A 26,254-nucleotide genomic window follows, 5' to 3' on the forward strand; every position below is an offset into this window, starting at 1 on the left:
ATGGCCGAGTTGTGGGCACTGTAATGAAATAACCAGGGATGTGCATTTTGGAGTCAGGCCTTATTCTAGGTTCAGTTTCTACCATGCACTTACCTGTGACCTGGGACAGGTTTCTGAACTTCCTGAACCTCCTCTCCCATCTATTAAACAGAGATACTAATATTTACCATTCAGGTTGTTATGATGTCAAATGTAGGACAATGAACACAAAGGGCCAGGCCCCCTAATGTGGGCATGAATAGTGCTTGTCATCATGATTCTCATCCTTGCCCCCTTGTCACCACCTTCACCACCTCCCAGACTGGGGTGGGGTCAGGGGGCAAGGTGGAGACCACTGAACTAGGACTTAGGACCAAGAGACCAACACTCCAGCCCCAGGTTGCTGCCTCTAAGCCATGTATCCTGTGTTAGTTGGAGGGGGCCTCGCCTGGTATGCCCCTCACCTGTAAAAAGGGGATACTAAGTACTGTATCCGTTGTACTTTCTTCCTAGGAATGGATTGAGGCACAAATGAGAAAGTGTATGTGAATATGGTTTCCAATCTATGGAGTGAGTGTTGGGGGTCCTGAAGACAACTCCAACTAGGAGGGCTTGTCGGACTCTCATCTTCATGGCTATGACTTATTGCAGAAAGTGGATACAAAGTCAACTCAGCAAAAGGAAAAGAGCATGAGAGAAAATCCAGAGGAAATGAGGTGCCAGCTTCCAGGAATCCTCTCCCAGTGAAGTCAGGAAGGACAGGCTTAATTCCTCCAGCGATTGATTGTGGCAACAGGTGTGGAACGTTGTCTACCAGGGAAGCTCCTAACAGACTCAGTGTCCAGGGATCGTATTTGGGGCTGCTCACAAAGGCGCCCTCTCTGCCTGGCACCTGCCACAATTCCAGGCTCCCAGAGGAAAGGCACGCGTTCACCTTAAATGATCCTGTTTATTATAGGCAGTTTAGGCACAATAAGCCATTCTTAATAGGAAATGGAAAGAAGCCTCCCAAAAGCTGAGTTCCCAACTGTCAGCCAAGGGCCGTCCTTGTAAGCAGGCCTTTTTGGGGATGCAGTCTCGGGACTGGTATGCCAGTCTGGTTTTGCACAGAGTAGAATCCATAGAAAGGATATTTATAAGTATACTCTCAAAAGGGGAAAGGAGGTGTATAACAACAACAACAACGCTTCATACTTAATGAACCATGAAGTATGGTTCCTTAATGACTGTCACTATATGTGGGCACTTTTGTGTATGCTTTACCTTACCTTAGGCAGCATTTCATCCATAGGGCAATCCCGTGATAGAGGCGCTGTTATCTCCATTGCGGGCATCACTATGTTATATATGGGGGAACTGAGTCCTCAGAGGGGCTTGGGAGTGTGCCTGGGCTACCAGCTATATGGCTGGTAAGAGAGAAGTACCAGGACCAGAACACAGCCCTAACAGTGTGGCCCCTAAGTCTGTTTTCTTAGCCACTATTAGACTGTATTCTGCCGGATGCATCCAATATGTTATTTCATTAAAGCTCACAGCAGCTCCATGTGAATATAGTTATTGGACTAATTTTGCGTTTAAAAAGCTGTGGTTCTGGAATGTTAACTTGCGTCTCATCAGCCAGCCAGAGAAGTGACAGAGTCAGGAGTGGGTCTCTGCCTCCTCTCAGCCCCCTTTTCCTGGCGAGGGTTTTGTGAAGTCTTTGGTAAGGAAGATGCAGATGGTTAAGGTGGAAATGAGTCATTCTAGGAGCTGAGACACCCCCCGTCACCATATTCCACCACTTGGGTACAGAGTTAATGGAAGAAGGGGCTGTGTTGCAAGTAATTCAGCTTTTCCTGCAGTATTTGAGGGCTGATGCCTTCAACTCATTTGGGTTGCCACGACAGCAGGTGTGACATTTCTTTCATGAGATGGGGGAAAAGAAAGAAAAAGAATCACACTCAGTCCTCAGTGATTTTAGACAAATCTGTCCACCAGGTCTAGCTAGCTTTGCTTGCATAGTGGCTACACTCTAAGGAAACTGTTAGAATAGAATCAAAGGGGAAATAAATAAGGACATGGCAAAGTCTGCTTCTCCAGGGAAATCACAGGTAGAGTGTGTGTGGTGATGGTTTGTGGGAGACACAGGAAGAGGTGGACAAGGTAGGACTTGAGACACATTGTCAGCTGCTTGGGGGCAAGAGCTAAGGTCTTGGTCATTCTTTAATTCTGCTGCCAACTCCTTTACCCCACCAGTCATGCATATTACAATGTTAGGCTTAGTGAAGTCTCAGTAAAGACTCTTTAGTGGGGAAAACATGATACAAACAGCAAGAATTACAATTCAGAGTGGTAAATGTAATGACAAGGTAGGCTTGGTGTTCTGTGGAAGCAGTTTGATCCATCTGAGAAGATTTGTCCATCACACAAAATGCTGCATTCAGAAAGATGCCCATCATTCTCTTCATTATTTCCTTCTTTATAGTGATTTATAAAATCTGACTGTAGTGAGAGAGAAAAAAAATCTCAGTAAGGCACTCACCTACCTGTATCATCTTCCAGTATCACCTTGTTGCATGTGACGATCTCCAAGAAGCAGTATCCCAGGGTTTTTTTAACAAGCTTTTTTATTGTGGCAAAGTCACATAATATAAAACATACTATTTTAGCCATATTTAACTGTATAGTTCAGGGGCGCTAAGTGCATTCAGATTGTTGTGCAGTTCTTACCACCATCCATCTCCTGAATTTTTCACCTTTCTGAAATGAAAACTCTTTTCCCGTTAGACACTAACTCCCCATTCCCCCTCCTCTCTCTGCTTTCCTTGGAGTCTGGCATCTACCAGTGAGCAGAACCCCAGGTTAAGGGCCCTAATAGGCTTCCCTTGCAACCTCCAGGAAAAGTAAGAAGTAACCTTGATTTGTGACCAAAGCAGTGGGATCATTGACTGGGATTCCAGGGGTTAGTCCTGGGAGGGGGTACCCAGCGGCCAGTGGGTTCTCAGGACAAGAGTGACTAATCGAAATGGTGAATCCAAGATGTGAGCTGCCAGAGGTTCCTAACACTGTTCTCTCATGTCATTTCCTCCAGAGCCATGTTCGACTATGACAAAAGCAAGGACAGTGGGCTGCCAAGTCAAGGACTTAGTTTTAAGTACGGAGATATTCTCCACGTTATCAACGCCTCTGATGACGAGTGGTGGCAAGCCAGGAGGGTCACGCTGGAGGGCGACAGTGAGGAGATGGGGGTCATCCCCAGCAAGCGGAGGTAAGGAGGCCCTTCCGATCCTGAGGATTTGCTGTTCACCTCCCCGGGGGTGTGGAGGGGAGGGGAGGTGAAGATGTGGCAGACCGTTCCCAGTGTGTGTTTGAGTGGGTTAGTCCATCTGCACAGAAATTGTCAGCGGGGTCGGGGACACAGATTAAATATTCTCGCTCTTCTCATGTTAGGTTTTTGCCCAAACTGGTAACCATGATACAGCATAAAGCAAGAGGATCTGCTTATTCTGCCTTCCTAAAACTTGCCAGCTTTCATATGTTCAGGGGTATGCTTATCAGCTTGTATGCTGACTTACAGACTCAGAGGGGTTACTTCAGAGGTTCATCATTTACTGGGTTACTTTATAGAAAGTCCAGGTGAAAGACAAGTAAAATAGAACATTTTCATAGCTGAGGTTCTGGCTTTGTATTCTGTCCAAACATTGATGGGAAAAGACTAAAAAACTCCAATCCAGAATCAGATACTTGAGGATAAACAACAAGGTCCTGTCTAGTACAGAGAACTATATTCACTAACCTATGATAAACCATTGTGGAAAAGAATATTTAAAAAGAATGTATATGTGTGTATAACTGAACCACTTCACTGTGCAGCAGAAATTAACACAATATTGTAAATCAACTATACTTCAATTAAAAAAAGTTAAAAGCTAGTTTCATTGGAGAAAAAAAAAATTAGATACTTGAGCTGTGAGCTGCTAAACATCTGGTGAGTTCCACAGAGTGGGTTTATAAGAGGTTTATTTACAGCTTTAGTTACTCCTGGTCGCCACCCCAACCTGCTTCCACTCAGATATTTAGTTCTGTGTATATTTCCTAAGTCAAGACTGTATGTTCTAGTATATGTATGGCTGAGTCCCTTCACCGTTCACCTGAAACTCTCACAGTTGTTAATCGGCTATGAAGTGAAGCGTTAGGGCTCAGTTGCGTCTGACTCTTTGCAACCCCATGGACTGTCGCTCTCCAGGCTCCTCTGTCCATGGGATTCTCCAGGCAAGAATACCGGTTTGGGTTGCCATTTCCCTATCCAGGGGAGCTTCCTGACCCAGGGATCGAACCCATGCCTCCTGCATTGCAGAAGCCACCAGGGAAGCCCTGTTAATTGGCTATACCCCAATATACAACTAAAAGTTCAAAAGAAAAGAAAATGAATATTATGTTCTTTCTCTTCTAAGCATTTCCTCACCTCTGCTCTTGAAAGGCAGCAATAAACTTCAGAACAACTGTGTCCTTCATCTGTCCCCAGCAGCTTCTGTCCATCACCACTAGAAAGGAACTCTTCTTCCCATGAGTATCCTCTTGGCACCAAGATACTGTCTGAGAAACAAATGATCTGCTCCCTAGAGACGAGATGGTATGAAGTCAAAGTCAGGAATAATGTTTATTCAAAACAGTCACTAACTTTTCTCAAGCCACAAAGGGCTCGCCTCCTCGAATCCAAACATCCCAAATACCTTTGTAGAAAATCCTCCTGAAGCTGAGTATTCAAATGCTGCTGCACACAAAGTGACCCAGTGACTAAGGTAGCGCCAACCACAGTGGGAAGATGGAAATTCTCCCCAAGAATAACTGTGGGCCATTTGAACCTCAGAGAAGACTGGTCCCCCGTCTTTTCCTGCCGGTGGCCACACAGCCCAGAGTGAATGTGAGGAGAGCAGGGCAATGTGACTGTCTCCGTCCCCACCCTCTAAGCTTGGGCCTGTGGTCTCCCACCAGCAAACAGTTCTCTAAACTAGAAGTACAAGTGACAATGTTAGTCCCTCAGTCACATCCGACTCTTTGCAACATCATGGACCATAGGCTTCTCTGTTCATGGACTTCTCCAGGCAAGAATACTGGAGTGGTTTGCCATTTCCTACTCCAGGGGATGTTCTCAACCTGGGGATTGAACCCAAGTCTCTTGCATTGCAGGCAGATTCTTTACCATCCAAGCCTCTGGGCTCCTGCATAATTGCCTGATGTCGTTTTGAGAGGACATTCTGAGTTTGTAGTTTTTTGTGTTTTCTGAATTTGAAGCAGTAACTCCCAGGAGTAGTATATATTCTGTTTTTCCACTTCCATTTATTTTTGAAAAATAAGGCAGCAAGCATTTTGGTTTGCTTTGATGTGATTAATCAGAGCTGTCTGCAGGGCTGTTCTGTAGAAGAAGGAGCCATCTTGTTGAATATGGGTAGAAATGGGGTGGAGAAGGAAAGCTGTCTGGAAAGAGATTTCTAGTAATTTTAAGGACATCTTTTTAGTAGTTGGAGCTGCCTAGAGATGGTATGGGTTACCTGGGAAGACAGTGAATGAGAATAACGGCTTTGACACCAAGGGAACATTATGGAAACTTAAGATACACCCACTCTCTCCCTCACACACACTGACACACAGAGTGACTGATTCAGCCCATCTGGAGATCTGTATTTGTGTGTATGTCCCTCTAGATGATTCTGATCACAGAAGATTCCAGGACACTAAGTATTATTAAAGGGAAGCAAGCTTTGAGTGGTACAGCTGAGCTACATAATTTTCTGTCACTTTCCAACCCTGAGATTCTGTGATTCTAACCAGTCTTGTCAATAATCCTTCATTTGTTCAATTGCACATCACTGTCCTCTAAGGAACATTCTCAGTGTTAGTCCTCCTGGGTAATTTTCTGCCTGCTGGAGGTCATTCTTGAATTGGCTCTCTCTCAAATATTTTAGGAAAAGGAAATGGCAACCCATTCCAGTATTCTTGGCTAGAGAATCCCATGGACAGAAGAGCCTGGTGGGCTGCCATCTATGGGGTTGCACAGAGTCAGGCACTACTGAAGCGGCTTAGCAGCAGCAGCAGCAAATATTTTAGGAGAAAACCATCCTAACCACCATGCTGGCCTGGAGAAGTGTGCCTCATGACTCTAATGTTGACATTTGCATTCGTGCTCATAAAGAGTGCAGTACTGCCCATCTCATCTGTGTGTGTGTGTGTGTGTGTGTGTGTGTGTGTGTGTGTGTGTGTGTTTATGGCTGTAAATGAATTTCTATTAAATTTTCTCCTTAGGATGGTAACTCTTTCCAAAAATGTTATTATTATTGTTTTATGTGTTTATAAAAGTAACACACTTCATTGTAGAAAATGGGAAAATTTAGAAAAGTATCAAGAAGAAATAAAAATCACTTATAACCATACCCCACAAAGCATTCTTGGACACTTACCTTAATGCAGTTTAGGATCTGTCATGAGTCTTCCCTAGGGCTGCTCTTTAATGCTTAGCTTCTAAAGGAGGCACTCTCATTTTATACTGCATTCAGCGTCTTACAACTATAGCTCAGAATAAATGGTTGCTGGTACGCATATGATTTATTATTAGATTAGGGTTATTTTTTTCCATCCTTAATTCCTCTCTGGCCCCTTTTCAGTTAGAGGCCAGAGAGGAATTATAGTTCAGCTCCTAGAGCCAGTTTGGAAAAATTTCATAATGGATAACATCAGTGTATGACTTTAGCCTTTATAAAAATGTACTCTATTGATGATTCCATTTAATCATTTCAATGAAACCATAAGATGAAGAGTATGAAAATCATTGCCTTTTCCCTCTCTCTTTTTTGAAGTTGGTAAATAAATTTTATTTAAATAAATGTTCCTTGAACATGCTAGACACTGTTGTAAGCCCTTTACAATTAATTAACTTATTTAAACTTTATTACAATCCTACAGGGAAGGTAATATAATTATCTTCATTTTACAAACCAGGAGACTGAAGCAGAGAGAGGTTAATTTACTTGCCTGAAATTGCCCAGCTAATAAATGGCATAACTGGGATTTGATTCCAGGCTGTAACACTCTTAACTCATATGCAATTCCTGCCACCCAACATTATAGAAATAAGAATTGACAAAACTCAGTTCAGCAAGCACCACATGAGCACCGTCTGTGTGCCAAGTGCTGTCATCAGATCACTGCCGGGAGCCAGTGTTTGTGGGACCAGCATGTAACTATGGCACAGTACCCTGGTGAGGACAAGGGCTATAGTGTAAATAAAGGTGCTGTCTTAGTTCCGGCTGCTGTGACAGAACACCGTTCACTGGGTGACTTGGACAACAGACATGTATATTTTGCAGTTCTGGAGTTCAAAATCAAGGCACTAGCCATTCAGCTTCCCAGAGAGAGGCCCTTCCTCCCAGTTTGCAGACAGTCCTCTCGCTATTTTCTCATGTGGCTGAGAGAGAGAGAGCTCTTTTCTCTCCTGTCTCTTCTTTTTGGCCACTAATCTGATTCATGAGGGCTCCACCCTCATGACCTTATTACCCCCAATGCCTCACCACCATAGACCACCACCCTGGGGATTGAGGCTTCAATATATGAATTTTGTGTGGACGCAAACATTCAGTCCAAAGCAGGTACCAAGGGAAGAGGAAGGGCAGCAGACAGAGGAGTGAATTCCATATGATGATAGACTATGTATTGTGCTGATGCTTTCAAATATAAGATTTTCTTTAATCTTCACAAAAGCTTCATAAGGAAACTGAAGATCAGAGAAGTCAGGTAACTTCCCCAAGGATGCACAGTCAGCCACTGGCCTAGATCTCTCTGTAGCAAGACTAGATGGCTTTTCTCTACCCCAAAGGTATACTAGAAGCCCTTGACAAGTAAGAAGCTTTTATACGTTTCAAATACTATACTAACCATTTTTAGTATTATTTAATATTCACCATAATTTTTCAAGCCTGTCTTAATATCCTAATTTCACCAATCTCATGAAACCTGAGATCCTAAGAGGTTAAGTGACCTACCCTAAGTCACCGAGCTAGTAGGTGGCAGATGGAGAATTCCAGTGCATATTTGTGTGATTTCTAAACCTGGGCTCTTAGCACAGAATCTCTCTTTTCTGAGATTACATAGTTTCTGAAGAGCCAGACTGGGATGTGTTCCCCTGTCTCTTAACCTAAGTCTCTATTCATTGTCCCACAGTGCCTGGGCTCTCAGATGGCAGCTTGCAGCTAGCTTGAGGAAGTGTTCATTCACTTAGCTTCCCTGCAGGCCTGTGGCCAGTGACCTGTATGATGCTTCAGTCCTCCCCGCAGCGGGGCCTGGGGGGGCACAGGCAGAGCGATACCCAGCCCCAGATGCTGTTCTGACCATCCAGTGCTGCAGGCCTGCCCTCATTGTGTCTTTGGCGGGAACCTGAAAACGCCAGATGGGAGATGGGTGAGGAACAGAGGAAGACAGTTGGGCTCATTAAAGCATGGCCATTTGGTGCTCCCTGGAGATGCTAGATGTCAGAACTGATTGCTCAAATTTTGCCATCCAGTTTAAGTTTTCAGTATTTTGGTCAGTGACCAAACCAGGGCGGAGGGGATTATTTCTGCTTAAACAATCTAATTAATTGCTTGCCTCTTGAGTGTGAGAGAAGTATGTCAGTCCTTCTCATCACGAGTCAGTCTTTCCGCACAAGTGACCCACCAATTCCTTAGGTAAAGATCTATGGTTCTTAACATCATGTATTTCTGCCCAAGGAGTCTCACTTAGTAGAACAGAGAAGGTGATGCTACACTTTTTCATAGATTCCTACCAAGGAAAAAAGTCAGGAAATGGTCAGCAAGTTTTTTTTCAGAAACACTAGTTTTTTGGGCAAGTCACTTCAACTCTCTGAGCCTTAAGTGTCACATCCAGGTCAAGAACCAGTAAGCCTCTTCGATGATTCTTTCATTCATTTACCAACAGAGATTAAGCACCTGGTATATCTGCCCAGCTTCATCTTAAACCCTGGATTATCATGCCGATTATAGATAAGATAGGCAAGGTGGTTAGCATGCATCTAATACTTTTGTGCTTACTCAAATGATATACATTTTCCTTTCTCCAAATTTTGAGCTTTCGATGCTCAGAAAAGCACAGTATTATGTAGGGACCTATCTCTCAGCCCTAACTGATCTTGGCAATAAACTGTCCACATGCATCCCAAGAAGCACTACGAGAGAGGACAGGGCTGAGGCATGTGAGGAAAAAAAGATAAGCCACACCCCTTGCTACCCAGGAGAAAAGATTTGCAGAGACCCCCAAGAAGCAATTAGCATGAGCCTCTGGGATGGAAAAACACAACTATGGTTGGGGATGCAATAAATGTGAAAAGACTGCTGAGGAGAGAAATCAATCCAGTGTTTGTGATGTCAGATTGCAAATAGACATCTAGCTAACCTGAATTTCAGTGCTAAAAGCAAATTTATTCTGAGTTTGGAGGCCAGCCTGTCAAAACAGGTATTATGTCAGTGACTCAATGCTTGAATTTGGTTATGGTTTATTTAATTCAGGACAATCAGGATTTGGGATGCAAAGAAGGAGGGTGGTTATCATTTGTGAGAAAGTAGGCCCTGACTCCTAAAAAACTATGTTGGTCTTGAATTGTGGATGACCCTCTACGGTCTCTCACTGGGTAAGGGCGGTGTGGCAGGTCCTTAAATACTGTTTCCCAAACAGAATGCATGTGGTCAGACACTGTTAGAAGATACATGCTCAGTCCCTGTTTCTACTATTTTCTAATTTAGGAAGCTTTGAGTCTTAGCTTTTCCAGCCATAAAATGGGACTGAGAATACCACACTTGGTTATTGTTAGGGCCAAATGAATGATGTAAATGTGAAGGACTTTTTCATTAATAATAATAGGTTAAAATTTCAGTTACCACTTATATCATCATCTTTATTATTCATGAAACTTCCAACCCAAGTAGAAATCAAAGCTTTCCGATTTCCTTCTTGAGTGAACCAAAATCTGCCACTCCTACAGTAAGGCTTTAATTTTTTCTTTTGTTTAACTTTTTTTTTGTTGCTTGTTTGATCAGTAATAAACCATATCACATATTAGGTGTGTTTGTGTGTGTGTCTCTGTCTGTCTGCCTGTTCATCTGACTTAGCCTCTGCAACTCGTTTTAAGATATAAATGATGAACCACTAAGGTGGCCTAATAGAAACGTTTCTGAAGGAACATGGAAGGCATGAACCTAGAAACCAAGGGGGAAATGTTAGAATGCTCTATCTAAGCAATTCTTAGAACAGAATATTGAGTTCAGCCTCATTTATGTTTCGGGCCCGTGTGAGCTCTCTCACTTTATGCAGAATTTATTTTCCATAGACTAATCAAATAACCATGTACTCTCTGTGTGTCATTCTGGTATCCCCTGATGGACTGGTGTTTCCCATAAGTAGGCTGGTTAACGCAGAGAAGCCAGGAGAAGGTCGGGGCTATAACAGCAGTTTCAGAAGGGCCCAAAGAGATGAATACCAATTAGCATTTGCACTTGGATTAAAACTGAGAAAAGCTGAAGAAGCTCAGAGCAGACATTTTCACAGTGAGCATCTTTGCACTTTGCTACTTACCTTATGTGAAGTCGTCCTTGCTCTCCTCCCAACTGTTGTATGTTGGGCGCAGGTCGAAACTCTCGGTGGAACGTACTGCTTTAATATCTGAGGTTAGATTTGAAGAATTTTGCTCATCTGTTTCCACTCAAATATTCTACTCTCATACCAAAATAAATATATTCTGAAACTCCATTCTGTAACTATAGAAACCCCGATCTTCAATGTGTTTCAGCTGGAAACACAAAATAACTCTCAAAGAGAAGTATGTTGTTAATTATTGATCTATGAATAGCTTAGATTTCATAAACCCTTAAAGTTTCTGTAGATTCAGGAATTTTTCCTCTCTTTTTTTCTTACCCCATTTTTGAAATTAGACCTACCCATATTTAAATAAAGAGTGATGCTAAAACAATGCAATTAATATTAATTTAGTTCAGCTGTTAAAATTTACTGAGGACTTGCTGTAATACTCTGAGTCATATGTGGACTTGCCCTTGAGGAACATAGAGCCTTTTATGTGCAACTCAAAAATAAACAGAAGGAAACAAGAGATAACACCAACGAAGACAGACAAACAAGTGTGGTGGAGCTTAGAAGACGGAACGATCATGTCTAATTAGAGAGACTCAAAAAGAAAATTGGAGAAATATCTAGCTTCTCGTTTCAACTCCATCCTCCAAATAGACACAAGACCTGCCAGCTTTATTCTGTTAATGTTTCTCAAACTCTTCCCTCTCCTCCACTTCATTATCACTCCATCATTTCTTGCCTGGATTATGGCAATAGCTTCTTAATAGGCTTCCTGCTCCCCACTGTTCTTCCCTCCTCCGACCCATCTTCCTCCTCCCCCAGAGTCACTTATTTAAAATACTAGTCTAGTCTATCATTTCTTGGCTTTATAGCCTCTAATAAGTCGTGAGGATTCCCCAAGGGAAAGCCCCATGTCCTTAGTGTAGAGGGATCCCCTTTATATTATAAAGGAGGCCCCACCAGCTCCCCAGCCTCGTGTCCCTGTGCTGTATGTACACTGTATCAGAATCTTCCTGCAGTCTTTAGCTTGATTATAACTTCAGGTCATGGTACATGTTGTTCCTCCCTTCTGTCTGGGAGATTCTCCTTGAACTTTTCCCACTGACAAGCTCTTTCTCACCATTTAAATCTCACAGAGATGTACTCCTTCTCCAAGAAGCCCTCATCATTGCTTTCCACTCCTTATCACCCTCCAGTGAGATAGATGTGCCCACTCACCTTGCTATCAGCAGTCTTATTGTGCAGTAGTATCTGTCTTTTTATGCCTCTGTCCCCTCCAACAAGACATTACTATGCCTTCATTGAAGTCATGCTTTTTAATTTTTTTTTCCCCCAACACCTTACTTGATACAGGTAGGCTTTCAATAAGTGCTTGATGAATGAATGAAGGTAAAAATAACAAAAACTGCAGAGATGGCAGCAGAAGGACACTGGGCAAAGGAAAAGTTCAAGATTATAACATATTTGGTTTGAGGTAAAAGTAAACACCCCAGCTTTCTTAAAGAGAGGGAAAGAAAAAGGAAGCAAACAGAAAAGGATATTAGGAGAGGAGAGTTTACTTGGCCTCCACTTTAGGTGTTCGTGTCTGTGGACTGTGATTTCTTGAAGTAGATTCTGATTGATTCAGGCATTTAAATAGCAAATATTAGGTTTTTATTCCTATGTGACGATTCAGTACATGTAACACAAAAATTGCAACGGATGTGTTGGCAGCTTAGAGATGTTATACCAAGACTTTTTATACTAACAAAGAAACACAAATATTTTAAAACATTTTATCTGAAGGATAAGAAGAAGAGGTATTCTTCATTGGATAAGGAATTTAAAATCATATATGCCTTGCCATGTGATAGACTCTTTATTTTCCATTTTCCTTAGGGTGGAAAGAAAAGAACGTGCCCGATTGAAGACAGTGAAGTTTAATGCAAAACCTGGAGTGATTGATTCAAAAGGGGTAGGTACAAAATAATTGAAACATTAAGTTCTCTAGGTTGCCATGGATTGAACTAAAATTAGCATGTAAGCTTTCAGTAACAGACAGATTATGGAGCTACAAGACAGCAGATCACTTAAAAATGTTTTGCTAAAAGCCATGATGTGATTTCTGATGAAATAGATCTATAATAAATATACTAAATATTGGGGGTAAAGCTGCTAGTGATCAGCAGAAATGATGCATTATCAAGGTGATATGATGACTATAGTGAAGAAGAAAAAAGATAGTTTTGGTATTTTTATTTCTCTAACTTTTTTCTTTTAAAATAAACATTTTCAAAGGCTAGATTCTATAAAAGATGCCTGCTCATCATAAGATATATCTAACCCTTTACACATTATAAAGTTAGGTCAGTGGTCATGGAAATATACAGATGGATCATCTAAGTGAATACTTGGATTGTTGTGACAGACATAGAAAAGAAGAAAATTAACAAATGAAATTTAGGGTTATGCAACCATCACCACAGTCAACTTTAGAATATTTCATCACCCCGTAAAGAAATCCTGCAGCAGTCACGTCCGTCTCCCCAGCCCTCTGACCTAGCCCTAGGGGACTACTAATCTACTTTGTCTCCATAGGTTTGCCTATTCTGTATAGTTCATACAAATGGCATTATATACTATGTGGTCTTTTGCGACTACTTCTTTCACTTTACATAACATTCTCAAAGTGCCTCTGTGTTGTAGCATATATAAGCACTTCTTTTCTTTTCATTGCCCAACAATATTCCATTGTATGGTTATACTCATCTAAATGTATCCATGCATCAGTTGGTGGAAATTTGTGTTGTTTCCACTTAGGAGCAATGATGAATAACGATGCTATCAACATTTGTGTATGGATCTTTATATAGAAATATACTCTTACTTCCATTGGGCATGTACTTAGCAGTGGAATTCCTGGGTCATATGATGACTCTGTGTTTAACATTTTGGGGAACTGCCAGACTGTTTCCAAGGTGGCTGTAACATTCTGCATTCTCATCATCAGTGTGTGAGGGTTCCAGTTTCTCTCCATCCTTGCCAGCACTTGTTATTATACATCTTTCTGCTTATAGTCCTCCTGTTTGGTCTGAAGTGGTATCTCATTGTAGTTATGATTTTTTATTTCCCTAATTACCATTGGTATTAAACATCTTTTCATGTGCTTATTGACCAGTTGTATATCTTCTTTGGAGAAGTGTCTTTTCGGGTCCTTTGCCCATTTTCAAAATGGCATTCTTTTGTTGTTGCTGAGCTGTAGAAGTTCTTTGTATATTCCAGATATTAATCTCTTATTAAATATACACTTTCCAAATATTTTTTCCCATTCTATGAGTTGTCTCTCTTCAGAATGTATGTTGGTGCACAAATTTTTTTTATTTTGATATCTACCTATTTTTTCTTTTTCTACTTTCTTTGGTATTATATCTAAAAAACCAAGACCATGAAGATGTCCATATTTTCTTTTGAGTTTTATACTTTTAGCTGTTACATTTAGGTGGTTGATCCATTTTGCATTAGTTACTGTGTATGATATGAAGTAGGATTGTAATTTCATTCTTTTGCACATGAATTATTTTTTTAGTTTTATTTTTTGATAGTTCATTGCAAGTATATAGAAATATAATTGTTGTGTATATCAGTCTTATACCTTGCTGAATCCATTTATTAATTGTAATAGCTTTTTGGTGGATTCCTCAGGATTTTCTATCTACAAGGTCATGTTATATGTAAAAAGAGAGTTTTACTTCTTTCTTTTCAATCTAGGTGACTTTTATTTCTTTATTATAACTGATTGCCTTGGCTAGAACTTCCTGTATAGTTTGTATGAAAGTAGCAAACTGTTCAGTTCCTGACCTTAAGGGGAAAGCATTTAATCTTTCCTGTTGTATGATGTAAGTTGTGGGTTTTTTAATCTATTTTTAAGTGATAATACAAGAATTGTATTGCTGTATTGTAAAATATCTTTCCCCACCTTCTGCTTTCCCATTCTCTTTCTCTTCATATCCTTTCCTTTACTTTTCTGTCCTTACATTTTTGACTTGTGAGCATCACACAGAACCACAAGTTTAGGTCAACATTTTTCACCATGAAAGCAAAAAGAAAAGCTATCATTTCTCAGGACTTTTGAGCCCTAAACCACAATACTTCCCTTTATATTTTTAAGCAGAAGTTTCACTGGGCAGCCCAGTCATTGACACAATGATTTTCATTCCCCTAATACATTCTGGTGAAAGGGAATTTATTTAAACATGATGTCACTCTAAAAAATAGTGAGGGAATATGTCATCATGCATGGAAACCTTTCAAACAAATACTGTCTCCATACAAAGGGGTAAAATTTTTCAGTGATTCTTGGTGAGAATTTTAGGATAGATTTCCTGTTTGTTTCATATACATAGTTGGATGTATATCAAAGAATTTTCATTGAATGCCTACCATGTGCCAGACAGGATTAGAACTTGGGAAAGATACAAAGGTAACACAGGCCCTTCTCCTCAAGAGCTTATAACATCAGTGAGAGCCCAGATGCCTTTTTAATAAGGACAAAACTTGTGTGTTGTGTTTTTTTAATCATATTGTTGAATACGATTAGGTACGAGCCAATGAGTAGAATATAAATCCTAGGACTTGAGTGGCTGTTGAAGGAGAAGCAGAGAGCACGTGGAAAGGGAAACTCTGAACTGAAAATCATGAGAATCGGGTACCTGAGTTCTGGTGTCAGTTTATTACTGAGTCGTCACTGCTCTTTGGACCTCATTAGCAAAGTAGCAGCTTTGAACTATATCAGGGATGTCAAAGAAGTTTCACCTCCTGTGTACAGTGATGAATTGATGTCTCTAACTTGAAAATGATTCTGAGGCCATATATGACCTCAACAGAAAAAGGTGGGGGGCTGTCATAATTGATGTCATGCCCAACACACTATTGGGAATTGTTCTCTGCTTGAGATCCCTGGATTCAGTGATTTTTAAGGTGCCTTCCAGCAGTAATTCTCCATGAGCCTATTAATTAAAAAGCAATAAACCACAGTTTCCAAGTCCCTACAAAAATAGTACATCAATAAGAAGATTCTCATCCTGAAGTAGAACGTAAAGGACAATAAGAGAAAGACAGGACAATTAAGACTGAAGAAAGGACAGACCAACTCACCAATGGAGAGTTAAGAAAGTCAGGAGATGCCACTCACTTTGAGCCTTGGACAAAAACTACAGAAATTAGTCATTGTTACAGAGGCCTCAGTCTCTGAGACCCAGGGGTAAATGCAGCCTAAACTGAAAAGAAAAACTATTTGAAATGAGGAAGAGGATGGGATATTTAAGTAACCTTATCATTAGTTGGTATTGACAGAACATTGTGAGTTGTTGGGGATTCAGGGTGAAAGCCATGGGGACTTCTCTGGTAGTCCAGTGGTTGGGACTCCATGCTTCCAATGCAAGGGGCACACGTTTGGTCCCTAGTGGGCTAACTAAGATCCCATATGCCATACGGTGTGGCCAAAGCATTTTTTTAAAAAAGTTTTTTAAACAGAGTGAAAGCTGTGGCCACTGCCCTGGAGGATCTTAGAATCAATTAGTATGTGTAAAATGGGCTGTGACAAGAGCCTTATTAGTGTGTACAAGAGCTATGGGGATTCGACTTCATGGATATGGGAATGACTAGAGAGCACTTCATAGAAAAAGAACTTAGAGTGCTTGATTTACTTTTCCTTAATTATGAATTGAGGAATTATAAATATAGGAATTATGAATGAATAATTAAACATTCATTAATGTTTGAAAATTGAGTTCTACAAAACATTAGTTACTAGGCTAGGTGCCTCGTGGGGCAGCCGGATGATTAAAAAGACAAAGTCTTTCCTACTTCAGAGCTCATAGAAAGATATATAAGCAAGCAAACAATGGCAACACAATATCACTGACGATCCCTATTTGTGTGTGTGTGTGTGTGTGTGTGTGTGCGTGCACGTGTGCTCAGTTGCTTAGTTGTGTCCGACTCTTTGCAGGCCCGTGGACTGTAGCCCATCAGGCTCCTCTGTCCATGGGATTTTCCAGGCGAGAATACTGGAGTGGGTTGCCACTTCCTCCTCCAGGGGATCTTCCCAACCCAGAGCTTGAACTCCTGTCTCTTGCTTCTCCTGAATTAGCAAATGGATTCTTTACCACTATTGCCACCTGGGAAGCCCAAATTTAGCGAATTAATCTCTATTTTAAATACCAGGAGATTGTGCCTCAGGAAGATTAACTAATTTACCTAAGATCACACAGCTAGTAAGTACAAAAGTCAGGTTTAAATTCAGTTTATTTTGACAGTAAAACATTTGCCTTTCTCATTTCTTCACACTCTCCTTTTTTTTCTTGGAAGTCAGAAGAAGGAGAGAGCTACTAATTATGACTTGGATAAGGGAGAAGGCTTCAAAGAGAAGGTACTATTTGAGTGAGATTTTGAAGTTTGAGTAAGAGTTTGCCACACATAGGAAACAGCACGAACATGAAGGTGGAAAGTGTAGGCATTTTGGAGTAAGACCTTGCAGATCAGAGACACCAGGTGGATGGTGAGGATGGTGTGGTGGGAGTTTTGGTTAATGAGGCTGACCAGGAAGATCTGGAAGGTTGGGAAGTTTTTGTGGAAAGTCTGGCTATGAGCTTTGAAGCTTACTGAGTTTGGAGAGTATCCGTGAGGAAATCTGAGGCTCTCCATTCCTAAATGCCCATTTGCTACAAATGAAACACCATGTGTCTTCATGAAGTCTGTGTCTACACATGGAAAGACAAGAGGACTACTGTGGCAGCAATCCAGATAATTCCAGTCTGTAGCCCATAACCAGGCTCAAAGTGGCCGTCAATGTGAATAGATCTGCTTGAGAACCACCTCAGTTCCCCAGATCTCAGTGCACCCAAGCTTTCCTGAGAATGTCAGTTAAATTTCTAATGCATCTCTGTTCAAACTAGTCTCTGGTGAAAACTTAATCACCACCTTAATTTCTTTCACTGTTCTAACTTTTTATCAATTTTCAAATTGGCTGTTCTATTATTTATTGAGACATTTAAGAATAATCTTCAGAATCAAGCTTTTTTTCCACTGAAAAATCAGTGGTATTTAGTGATTTATGCTGTTTTGTTTAATTTTTATTTTAAAATCTCAGTAATTTAAGGGAGGAAAATACACATCTGAAAGAATATAAAAGAATTATTACTAACATTCTTACTAAATATCAGCAATGTGCAATTATAAGGGTCCCCTTTGCATTGTAAATCCTTTCTAAAATAAGATAGGCTACAAATAAATGACTAGTCCTTTATCCACTGGCTGGTACGAAACAGAAGTTAGAGATGTTATTCGAAGTGTCAGTAGTAGGAGTACCATTGTAAAAACCTAGACAACTTACATCTATATCTCTTAATCACCACAGCAAAACTTGAAGGGGCATCATTTATTCCCTTTATAGATTTGAAGAAACTGAGGCTTGGTGAGGTGAAGAAATCTGAACTCATGTCTAATTGATTCCATAATCCTTAATCCATTTACTATAGCATAACTCTCTCCCTTATTAAGACCATGTCACACTTGTGCATTTTAAGCAAAATGAAGAAATAAATTGAATTGGGTTTAGCTTTGTCAAAAACTAATTTGAACAAAAACTTAAATTCTGAAAGGCGGAAGCAGATTTCTTGATGAAGTGCATCTCCCTGTATGAGAACTTTTCCGAAGGGAGCGTGGAGTCTGCACACTTTTCTCTGTTGGGGTCTACCAGAGTAAAATGAAGTCTTAGAAAACATGTTTAGTCAGTTATTTAATAAACCTTTATTAGGTGCCAATATGGGCTTCCCAGGTGGCTCAGTGATAAAGAATCTGCCTGCAGGAGATATGAGTTTGTTCCCTGGATTGGGAAGATCCCCTGGAGAAGGAAATGGCAACCCACCACAGTATTCTTGCCTGGGAAATCCCATGGACAGAGGAGCCTGGCCAGTTATAGTCCATGGAGTTTCAGTGAGTCAGACATGACTTAGCAACTAAACAACAACAACAAAGGTGTTGTTGCCTATACAAGGCAGCTTTCTGGGCAGTGTGGACCAAGATGAGTCAGTCACGGTCGCTGCCCTAAAGGAGCAGGGCTACTGGCGAAAGAATGGGTCCCCCCCCCAGGGAGGAAGTAATTCATACCAAACAGGAGGGACGGGAACCTTGCTCTGAAATGCAGGCTCCTCTGAACTTGATTCTGGCTTAGAAGCTGGAGGAATTTGAACTGGGGAGCCTTGAAGGATTAGTACAATTTTCAAGGGATGGGCAGTGGCGTAGGAATAGGATACAGGACACATAGGAAATAGAACATGGTTGCTTCCATTCCAAGAAGCAATTAGTGAAGAATGAAAGGCCTCAGAACTGCAAAGTGACTCAGGTCAGTTGTAGTGCCTCATATTTTCCAGGAAACTTGTACTTTATCCTGTAGACAGTGAAGAATTTTAATGGTTGTGACCACACCTAGCCTAGTGATTTTCTCTGATTTTTCCATCCTTAATGTACCTGAATTGCTGCCCAAACCACTCCCAGGCAGACCTCCAAACTTACTCATCTTTGGGCCCCTAGCACAATGTCTACCAGACACACAACTGGCTTCTCCTTCCACCCTATTTAGAGGAAAGGTAAATGGCAACCTACTCCAATACCCTTGCCTGGAGAATCCCATGGACGGAGGAGCCTGGTAGGCTACAATTCACGGGGTTGCAAAGAGTCAGACACGACTGAGCGACTTCACTCACTTAAGTGAATGATCAAAAGTAGGTTTCCAAGAGATCAGTCTGGCAACCATGGGAAAGAGAGATTGGAGGGGACAGAGACCAGCAGTGGGCGATATTGAGATAACTAAAGCAGTATTCTGGGTGTGAGATTCTGAAAAACTGAATTTAAAACAGTGAAGAAAGGAAAGGAGAAGAGTGTGGCTGAAGAGATCAGAGAGGACCATCCTCCTTGGACATCTGACCTAATATTCTGTTTCCTTTTCTAAAGCCTTGGGCTCCTTTTCAGAGGGGATGTTGACTGGGAGAGATGAGTTGTTGTTGTTATTCAGTCTCCAAGTCATGTTGACTGTTTGTGACCCCATGGACTGCAGCACACCAGGCTTCCCTGCTCATCACTATGTCCCAGAGTTTGCTCAAGCTCATGGCCGTTGGGTCGATGATGCCATCCAACCATCTTATCCTCTGTTGCCCCTTCTCCTCCTGCCCTCAATCTTTCCCAGAATCAGAGCTTTTTCCAGTGAGTCCTTCCAATGAATATTTAGGGTTGATTTCCTTTAGGGTTGACTGGTTTGATCTCCTTGCATTCCAAGGGACTCTCAAGAGTCTTCTCCAGAACCATAGTTCGAAATATTCAGTAGAGAGGGGTGGGGGCAAAGATGGAGCTATTGGTGACAGGATCCTGGCAATCTCCCTGAATCAAACTGGAGCTGGCATTAAGAAGTCTCAGTTCTGTTTCATACCCTCTTGGAAATTTCCATACAGTCATTGGGTCCTACTATGTCATTTACAGATGAAGAAACTAAGAATCATTTTTCTAGAGCACACAGAGTTAGTAGCAGAGCCTGCCATCAAATCATGTATCAGAAAAGTGACCTGACAGTTAGTGTTTTGTCAGCAATATAGGAATTATGTTTATTTCCCCAGGATGAGTTATGAGGGTTGCCTTTGTAGCAGCTTCAAAGTGATATTTTGAGTTTCAAAGGATAAGTCATTTCTACCCTCAAAAAATGGGGAAACTCCTTAATAGAGCTAGCTTTTGGATGGCCAGAGCCCAGGGAAGAGCTCAGATGTCCAGAGTGACCTAGGGATTCAGAGAGGTGGGGTGAAAGGAGGAGTATACTGCCTCATACTTGCCTTTGGGAAGGCAACATTTCCCCTCAAAGTTCATAAACTCAATAACCGCTGTCCCCCGAGTTGTTCATTATCACTCCCCTCCTCCAGGCCCTCTGTCAGTTTCCTGGTTGGACTTCCTGGCACTGGTCTTTCTCCTCTGATTCTTTCCCTGTACTGCATGCAGGGTGGTTTTAACCAGGCTAACATTTTTATTTAAAGATCCAAAACAGGATTGTGTCCAGGAAATTCTTCAGTGTCACCAGACCAGCCCAGTCTGGGAAGAGATGCCAACTCCCTACATTTCCTTTGAATGTGATCATCACATCTGTCCAAACCTTGAGCTCCCATGTCCACTGAGAGCCATGTGATTCTCTGATTAAAGATATACAAGTGGCTTTTCTGCAGGTGGTTCTCAGAGGGACCTACAGTTGAGTTTCATTCTCTGATATATGTAAGGAGTGTCTCTCTCTCAACCTTGAAAGCTGAACTCAACGACCATTTTTTTAGTGAATAAATACACATGCTTTTACTTTAAATACCCCATAGGGTATTTATTTGTCAAGTTATTAATGAGGAAACTACTAGTGTGTGGGATGGGATAGAGAATAAATCATGTTCCTTATGTGCATATTTCTTGGGTCACCTCCCTCCTAGCTCTAAGAACTACCATTGTTCAACCAGCCAAGTTAATCTACAACCTTATGTTACCAAATTTAGTATAATTTACAACCGATAAAATCTGTCCACTACACATGTGTGCATAATCATTTTTATAATATGTTTTAGTTTGTTCAGTTCTTTTACCTTAATTATATTTTTAAAACACTTTTTTTTTTGGTTTTGTATATGTTGACTCTTGAATGTGTTTGATCAACCTCATCCCCAGGAGGAAAAAGGTACAAAAGTTGTAAATTTTTCAAAATACTTTGAAATCCAGTGTTATTTTCCCTGCTTGATTATATTAGGCTAACATTTTCACTTCAGGAGTGTTGGAAGGAATATGGTAAATTTAAGTATAATAAATTCACTTGCTCATGGCACTTTCTCCTCTCTGATGATTTCAGTTCTCAGTGTTTTAGGTTTTAGTTTAACAGACATTTGTTGAGGCTATATGGGTGCCACGTACCAATTTAAGCAATGAAAGTACACCATGATAGGACAGGGTTCTAGCCTGTAGGAATCAAAATATTCTCCAGGTGCTCAGTCCCCTCAGTCGTGTCCTACTGCGACCCCATGGATTGTAGCCTGCCAGGCTCCTCTGTCCGTGGGATTTTCCAGGCAAGAGTACTGGAGTGGGTTGCCCTGCCCTCCTCCAGGGGACCTTCCCCACCCAGGGATGGAACCCGCATCTCCTGCGGCTGCTGCATCGGTGTGAGTGCCACTGAGCCACCTGAGAAGCCCTATATTCTGCAGAGATAAACATGTAAGCACATGACAAATAGAATCTTCTAAGCGCTGAATGGGAAGTGAGGTCAGGCTACTATTTGAACTCAGATCTGGAATACTTAAGCCTCTCTCGAAGTGCGCAGGGAAGTTCTCAGTGGCGATAATGCCCCAACTGAGCCTTGAAGGATCAATAGAATCTAGTGTAAAAGGATAGAAAGACTCGTGGAGGCCGAGGGGAAGGCATCTAAAGACAGGAGGTACCCATTGTGTGCAGGGAAGCCAAAGAAGCTTTGTGTGACAAACACAGGAGCTTAAGTACAAAGTTACAGGTGTCAGCCAGGAAGGCCAAGAGGAAGTCGGGACTCAGATCTAACTCAGATGGCAGTGGAGAGGCTTTGGAGGATTTTAGAAAGGTTAGATTAGAACTTTAGCAGGTCACTCAATTTATTTTGGAATAAATTTCCAAAAGGAGGCAACCCTAGACAGTTGGAGTCTATTTTAATAATGGGTGAGATGGAGACAGCCTGACCTAGAACCACAGAGTAGCAACAGAAAGGAAAGAAGAGACCAGAAAATATTTGGCAGAAAAAAAGAAAAAAACGTAGCCTAGGGCACCTACATCAGCATCAGCTGAGACTTGAAAATGGATGCCAAACCTCAAACCCAGCCCTGTGGACTCAGAATCTCTAGGGATAGAAGTTTCTAGTCTACAGAAACTTGAATAGAATTTGTATCCTATTGTTGTGTGAAAATTGTATAAATCTTAATTATGTTGAATTGGTTCATGGTGCTTTTCAGGTCTACTATATCCTTCTACTTCTCTGTATATTCAGTTAATTTTTGAGAGTTTTATATTGAAACTCCAACTAAAAATCTTAGTTTATCTACTTAAAAAATAATTGTAATAGAGTGGAACTATATGTAACTTTATTCTGTATTTTCCAAGTCTTGTATAAATGTGTTATCATACTTTCAAAATGTAAAAAATAAAAAAGAAAGAGGAAAAAAAGAATCTCTAGGGATGGAGAGTCAGGAAAGTTGCTTTTTACCAAGCTCCTGGGAAAATTCCATAGACTTGCTAAAATTTGAGATACACAGGTGTAGGGAAACGGTTTGATATCACACAGAATAGTCAATTTCTATCAGAGTTATCGTTAATATATCTATGCTTCAATCACCAGATATATAAAAATGGGAATCATAGTAAAAGAAATAATATATGTTAAGTACCTAGAAATATTAGTCAGTCTCCCTCCCAGCCATGCACACACACACCGTGCTGTGCACAGAAAGGAAGGGAGAGTTGGCACAACCTTGCCTGACACCTGTTGGCACAGGAGTGTTTTTTGACTGTGTACTTGCTGACTTTATATTGGGCAGGAAGGTGGAGTTGACAGCAGACTGTCCTCCACTCCTGTCCCTGCCATTGGCTGAAAATCAGGATTGTTTCTGAGTTCTCTACCATATTGTACAATTACCTGTGGAAATTTTTAGAACAGACTCAATCAGTGCTTGTTGCATTGGAGAACTGCCACGTTCTATTCAGTACACCAATTACTCTGAACACCCATAGACTGCCTTATGTTCTTCTACAGTTTCTTTTAATAGGCGTTGCTCATTTGCTCCATAGAAAAATTCTTAATATGCCCATCTTACAGATGAGATAACAAGTTTAGGAAGGGTAAACAACTTACCCAAGCTCACAGAGCTAGTAAATGGCAGCGTTGGCCCTTGTGTGATGACGTATTACATGAGCAGAATAGAATAATTGATTCCTCAAGGCATTTTAGTGAAAGTAAAAGTCACTCAGTCCTGTCTGGCTCTTTGCGACTCCATGGACTATACATACAATACATGGAATTCTCCAGGCTGGAATACTGAAGTGGGTAAAGACTTTCCCTTCTCAAGGGGATCTTCCCAACCCAGGGACTGAACCCAGGTCTCCCGCATTGCAGGCGGATTCTTTACCAGCTGAGCCACCAGGCAAGCCCAAGAATACTGGAGTGGGCAGCCTATCCCTTCTCCAGTGGATCTTCCCGCCCCAGGAATCAAACTGGGGTCACCTGCATTGTAGGCGGATTGTTTACCAGCTGAGCTACCAAGGAAGCCCCAAAGCATTTTTATGTATGAACTAATTCTAGATGTTATTAGCATAGCTAATTCTATCTATTTAATTATTGATGCTAAGGCTAAAGAAATATAAATAAGAGATGTATAATTTGTGGTTATATAAATAACGAGTATAGTTTCATCAGATGAAAACACTGAGCTTTTGTTCAATTTTCTTCCTGCTGTTAATTCTGAAAATTTGGCTCGAAACCATTTCTACTTTGGTGGGGGGTGGGGGTGGTATTCATGAATCAATTCTAATTCACTGCAGGGTTTCCTTTAACCTGACTCTTTAAGGTAAAAACCCAGAGTCACATCTTAGAGCTTGTACATTTCACCATGCAAAACATTTTAACTCTCCGAAAACTAAAACATCAATACTGAAAGATAAAGATGTGGAAGCTACTGTTTAGTCATCTGACTTCCTCACTATAGTAATTACAGCCAGAATCTCAGCAAGCAAAAATAGTATATATCTTGTCTCTTTTCAACTGTATACTGTGTTTATATGTGGGTAGAAAGTCTTTTTCTTAATGGCAGATCACATAATGTCTGAAAAGTTTCAATAGCAGCTTCCAGTATGTTCCTAATATTCATTTAAAAATACCTAATTACTTTGCCCTTTTATTTAAAAAATAGTCGCTGAACTTAGGCTGTCTTGGATTGTATTCTTAGCTATGTGATCTGGATCCAGTAGCTTCTCCTTCTGAGACTTTGATTTTTTAGCTATAATAAAATCTAGAAAGTAGATTGCAAGTTCCTTGAAGGCAGGGAATATGATTTATTTAAGGCTTAAATAGTTCATGACACTTAACCAATAAGTAGTGAATAGTGAGAATAAAGAAGGTGATATATTGGGAGAAATGGTATATGAATTAGAAGATATAGCCTACATGTTTTTACTGTAGTTTGTACATGGAGAACTGAACAACTTATTTTTGCTTTTAAAGAAAAGTTATCTTAATCTTAGTGTTATTTCCTTCATTTCAATAAATAGGTTTTAAGTATCCCTTATGTGCAGGAAACTGCTTTGACCACTGAGTTGGGGACACGGGCCCCACCTCTGCCATCCCAGAACTTACTTTCTAGAACACAGACACATACACACACACACACACAACAATATAGCATATGGTGGAAAAGTTTAGTAAGAGATAGACAGAGCCTTAATGGAGATTCAAAGGAAAAGGAGGACCAATCTGAGTGTAAACAATTAAGAAACGGTTCCAAGAAAAGGTAGCATTTTAGATGCTGAGTAAGATTTCAGCAACTGTAGAATAAGTGTGGGCTTCCTTCATAGCTCAGCTGGTAAAGAATCCACCTGCAATGTAGGAGACCTGGATTTGATCCCTGGTTTGGGAAGATCCCTTGGAGAAGGGATGGGCTACCCGCTCCAGTATTCTTGGGCTTCCCTGGTGGCTCAGCAGGTAAAGAATCCACCTGCAATGCAGGAGACCTGGATTCAATCCCTGGTTTGGGAAGATCCCTTGGAGAAGGGAAAGGCTACCCACTCCAGTATTCTGGCCTGGAGAATTCCATGGGGTCGCAAAGAGTCGGGTAAGACTGAGCAACTTTCACTTTCAGAATAAGTGCAGTTTTTACATTTATGATATAGTAGAAGCAAAAGTAAAGTAGTGAAGGATATGTGACAACCAATAAGTACTCTATGTTTGATTGGATCATAGACTACAGACAGGGGAGCCTTGGGGGAGTAAGGTTGGAAATGTAGTTGGACCCCCAGATTAGAGGGCATTCCTTTAAAAATTTCAAAGAGGCTGTTCTTCAGGCTCTGGGATGCCCTTAAAGGCTATTTGGACAGAATAGTGACAGGATTTGTTTGTGACTAAAGACATTGACTCATTGCTGGTGGGGTGAGTGGTGGTTACCTGGGAGGAGAGAGTAGAACCACAGGGCACCCTGAGGGAGGTTGCTGGAAGGACTCAGGTCGTGGAGGCCTCACACTGACAGAAGGTCACAGATGGCAACAGTGGTTAGCAGAGAATGTTGAAAATGTCATCTGTGAACATGTGGCGGATCCCACATGAGTTACTGATTGGTAGAGAAAGGGGTACAGGCAAATTATGCAAAGTAACTGTGCCCACAAGGATGACAGTGGAAGGGAACATGAACTTGAGAGAATGCAGACTAGAAATTTAACTCGTGTATATGCTTTTAGGCCCAGCTTCAAGCCAATATCTCCCGACACCCCACCTCAACACGGTAGCCTTCCCTTCCAACACAAATCTCTGGCGCTAAACAATTGCTATTGTGCCGTTAGAAATCGGCAGTTTATGCATGATACCAAAATAACCACTGAATTGAACTGAAAACCAACCCAG

General features: G+C 41.1%; 1 protein-coding gene across 18 annotated transcripts in view; it reads left to right on the forward strand.

The window, feature by feature from the left end:
• The window catches only part of DLG2 (discs large MAGUK scaffold protein 2), a 2,338,778-nt gene that overhangs the window by 2,255,989 nt on the left and 56,535 nt on the right, over nt 1-26,254 (forward strand). For all 18 annotated transcript variants that reach the window (XM_040255566.1, XM_040255568.1, XM_040255582.1 and 15 more), the window contains 2 exons: nt 3,050-3,226; nt 12,466-12,541. In XM_040255566.1, the coding sequence (XP_040111500.1) occupies nt 3,050-3,226; nt 12,466-12,541 (253 nt within the window). The remainder of the gene's footprint in view (nt 1-3,049; nt 3,227-12,465; nt 12,542-26,254) is intronic.

This window comes from Oryx dammah, unplaced genomic scaffold, assembly GCF_014754425.2.
Source record: "Oryx dammah isolate SB20612 unplaced genomic scaffold, SCBI_Odam_1.1 HiC_scaffold_15, whole genome shotgun sequence".
NCBI lineage: Eukaryota > Metazoa > Chordata > Mammalia > Artiodactyla > Bovidae > Oryx > Oryx dammah.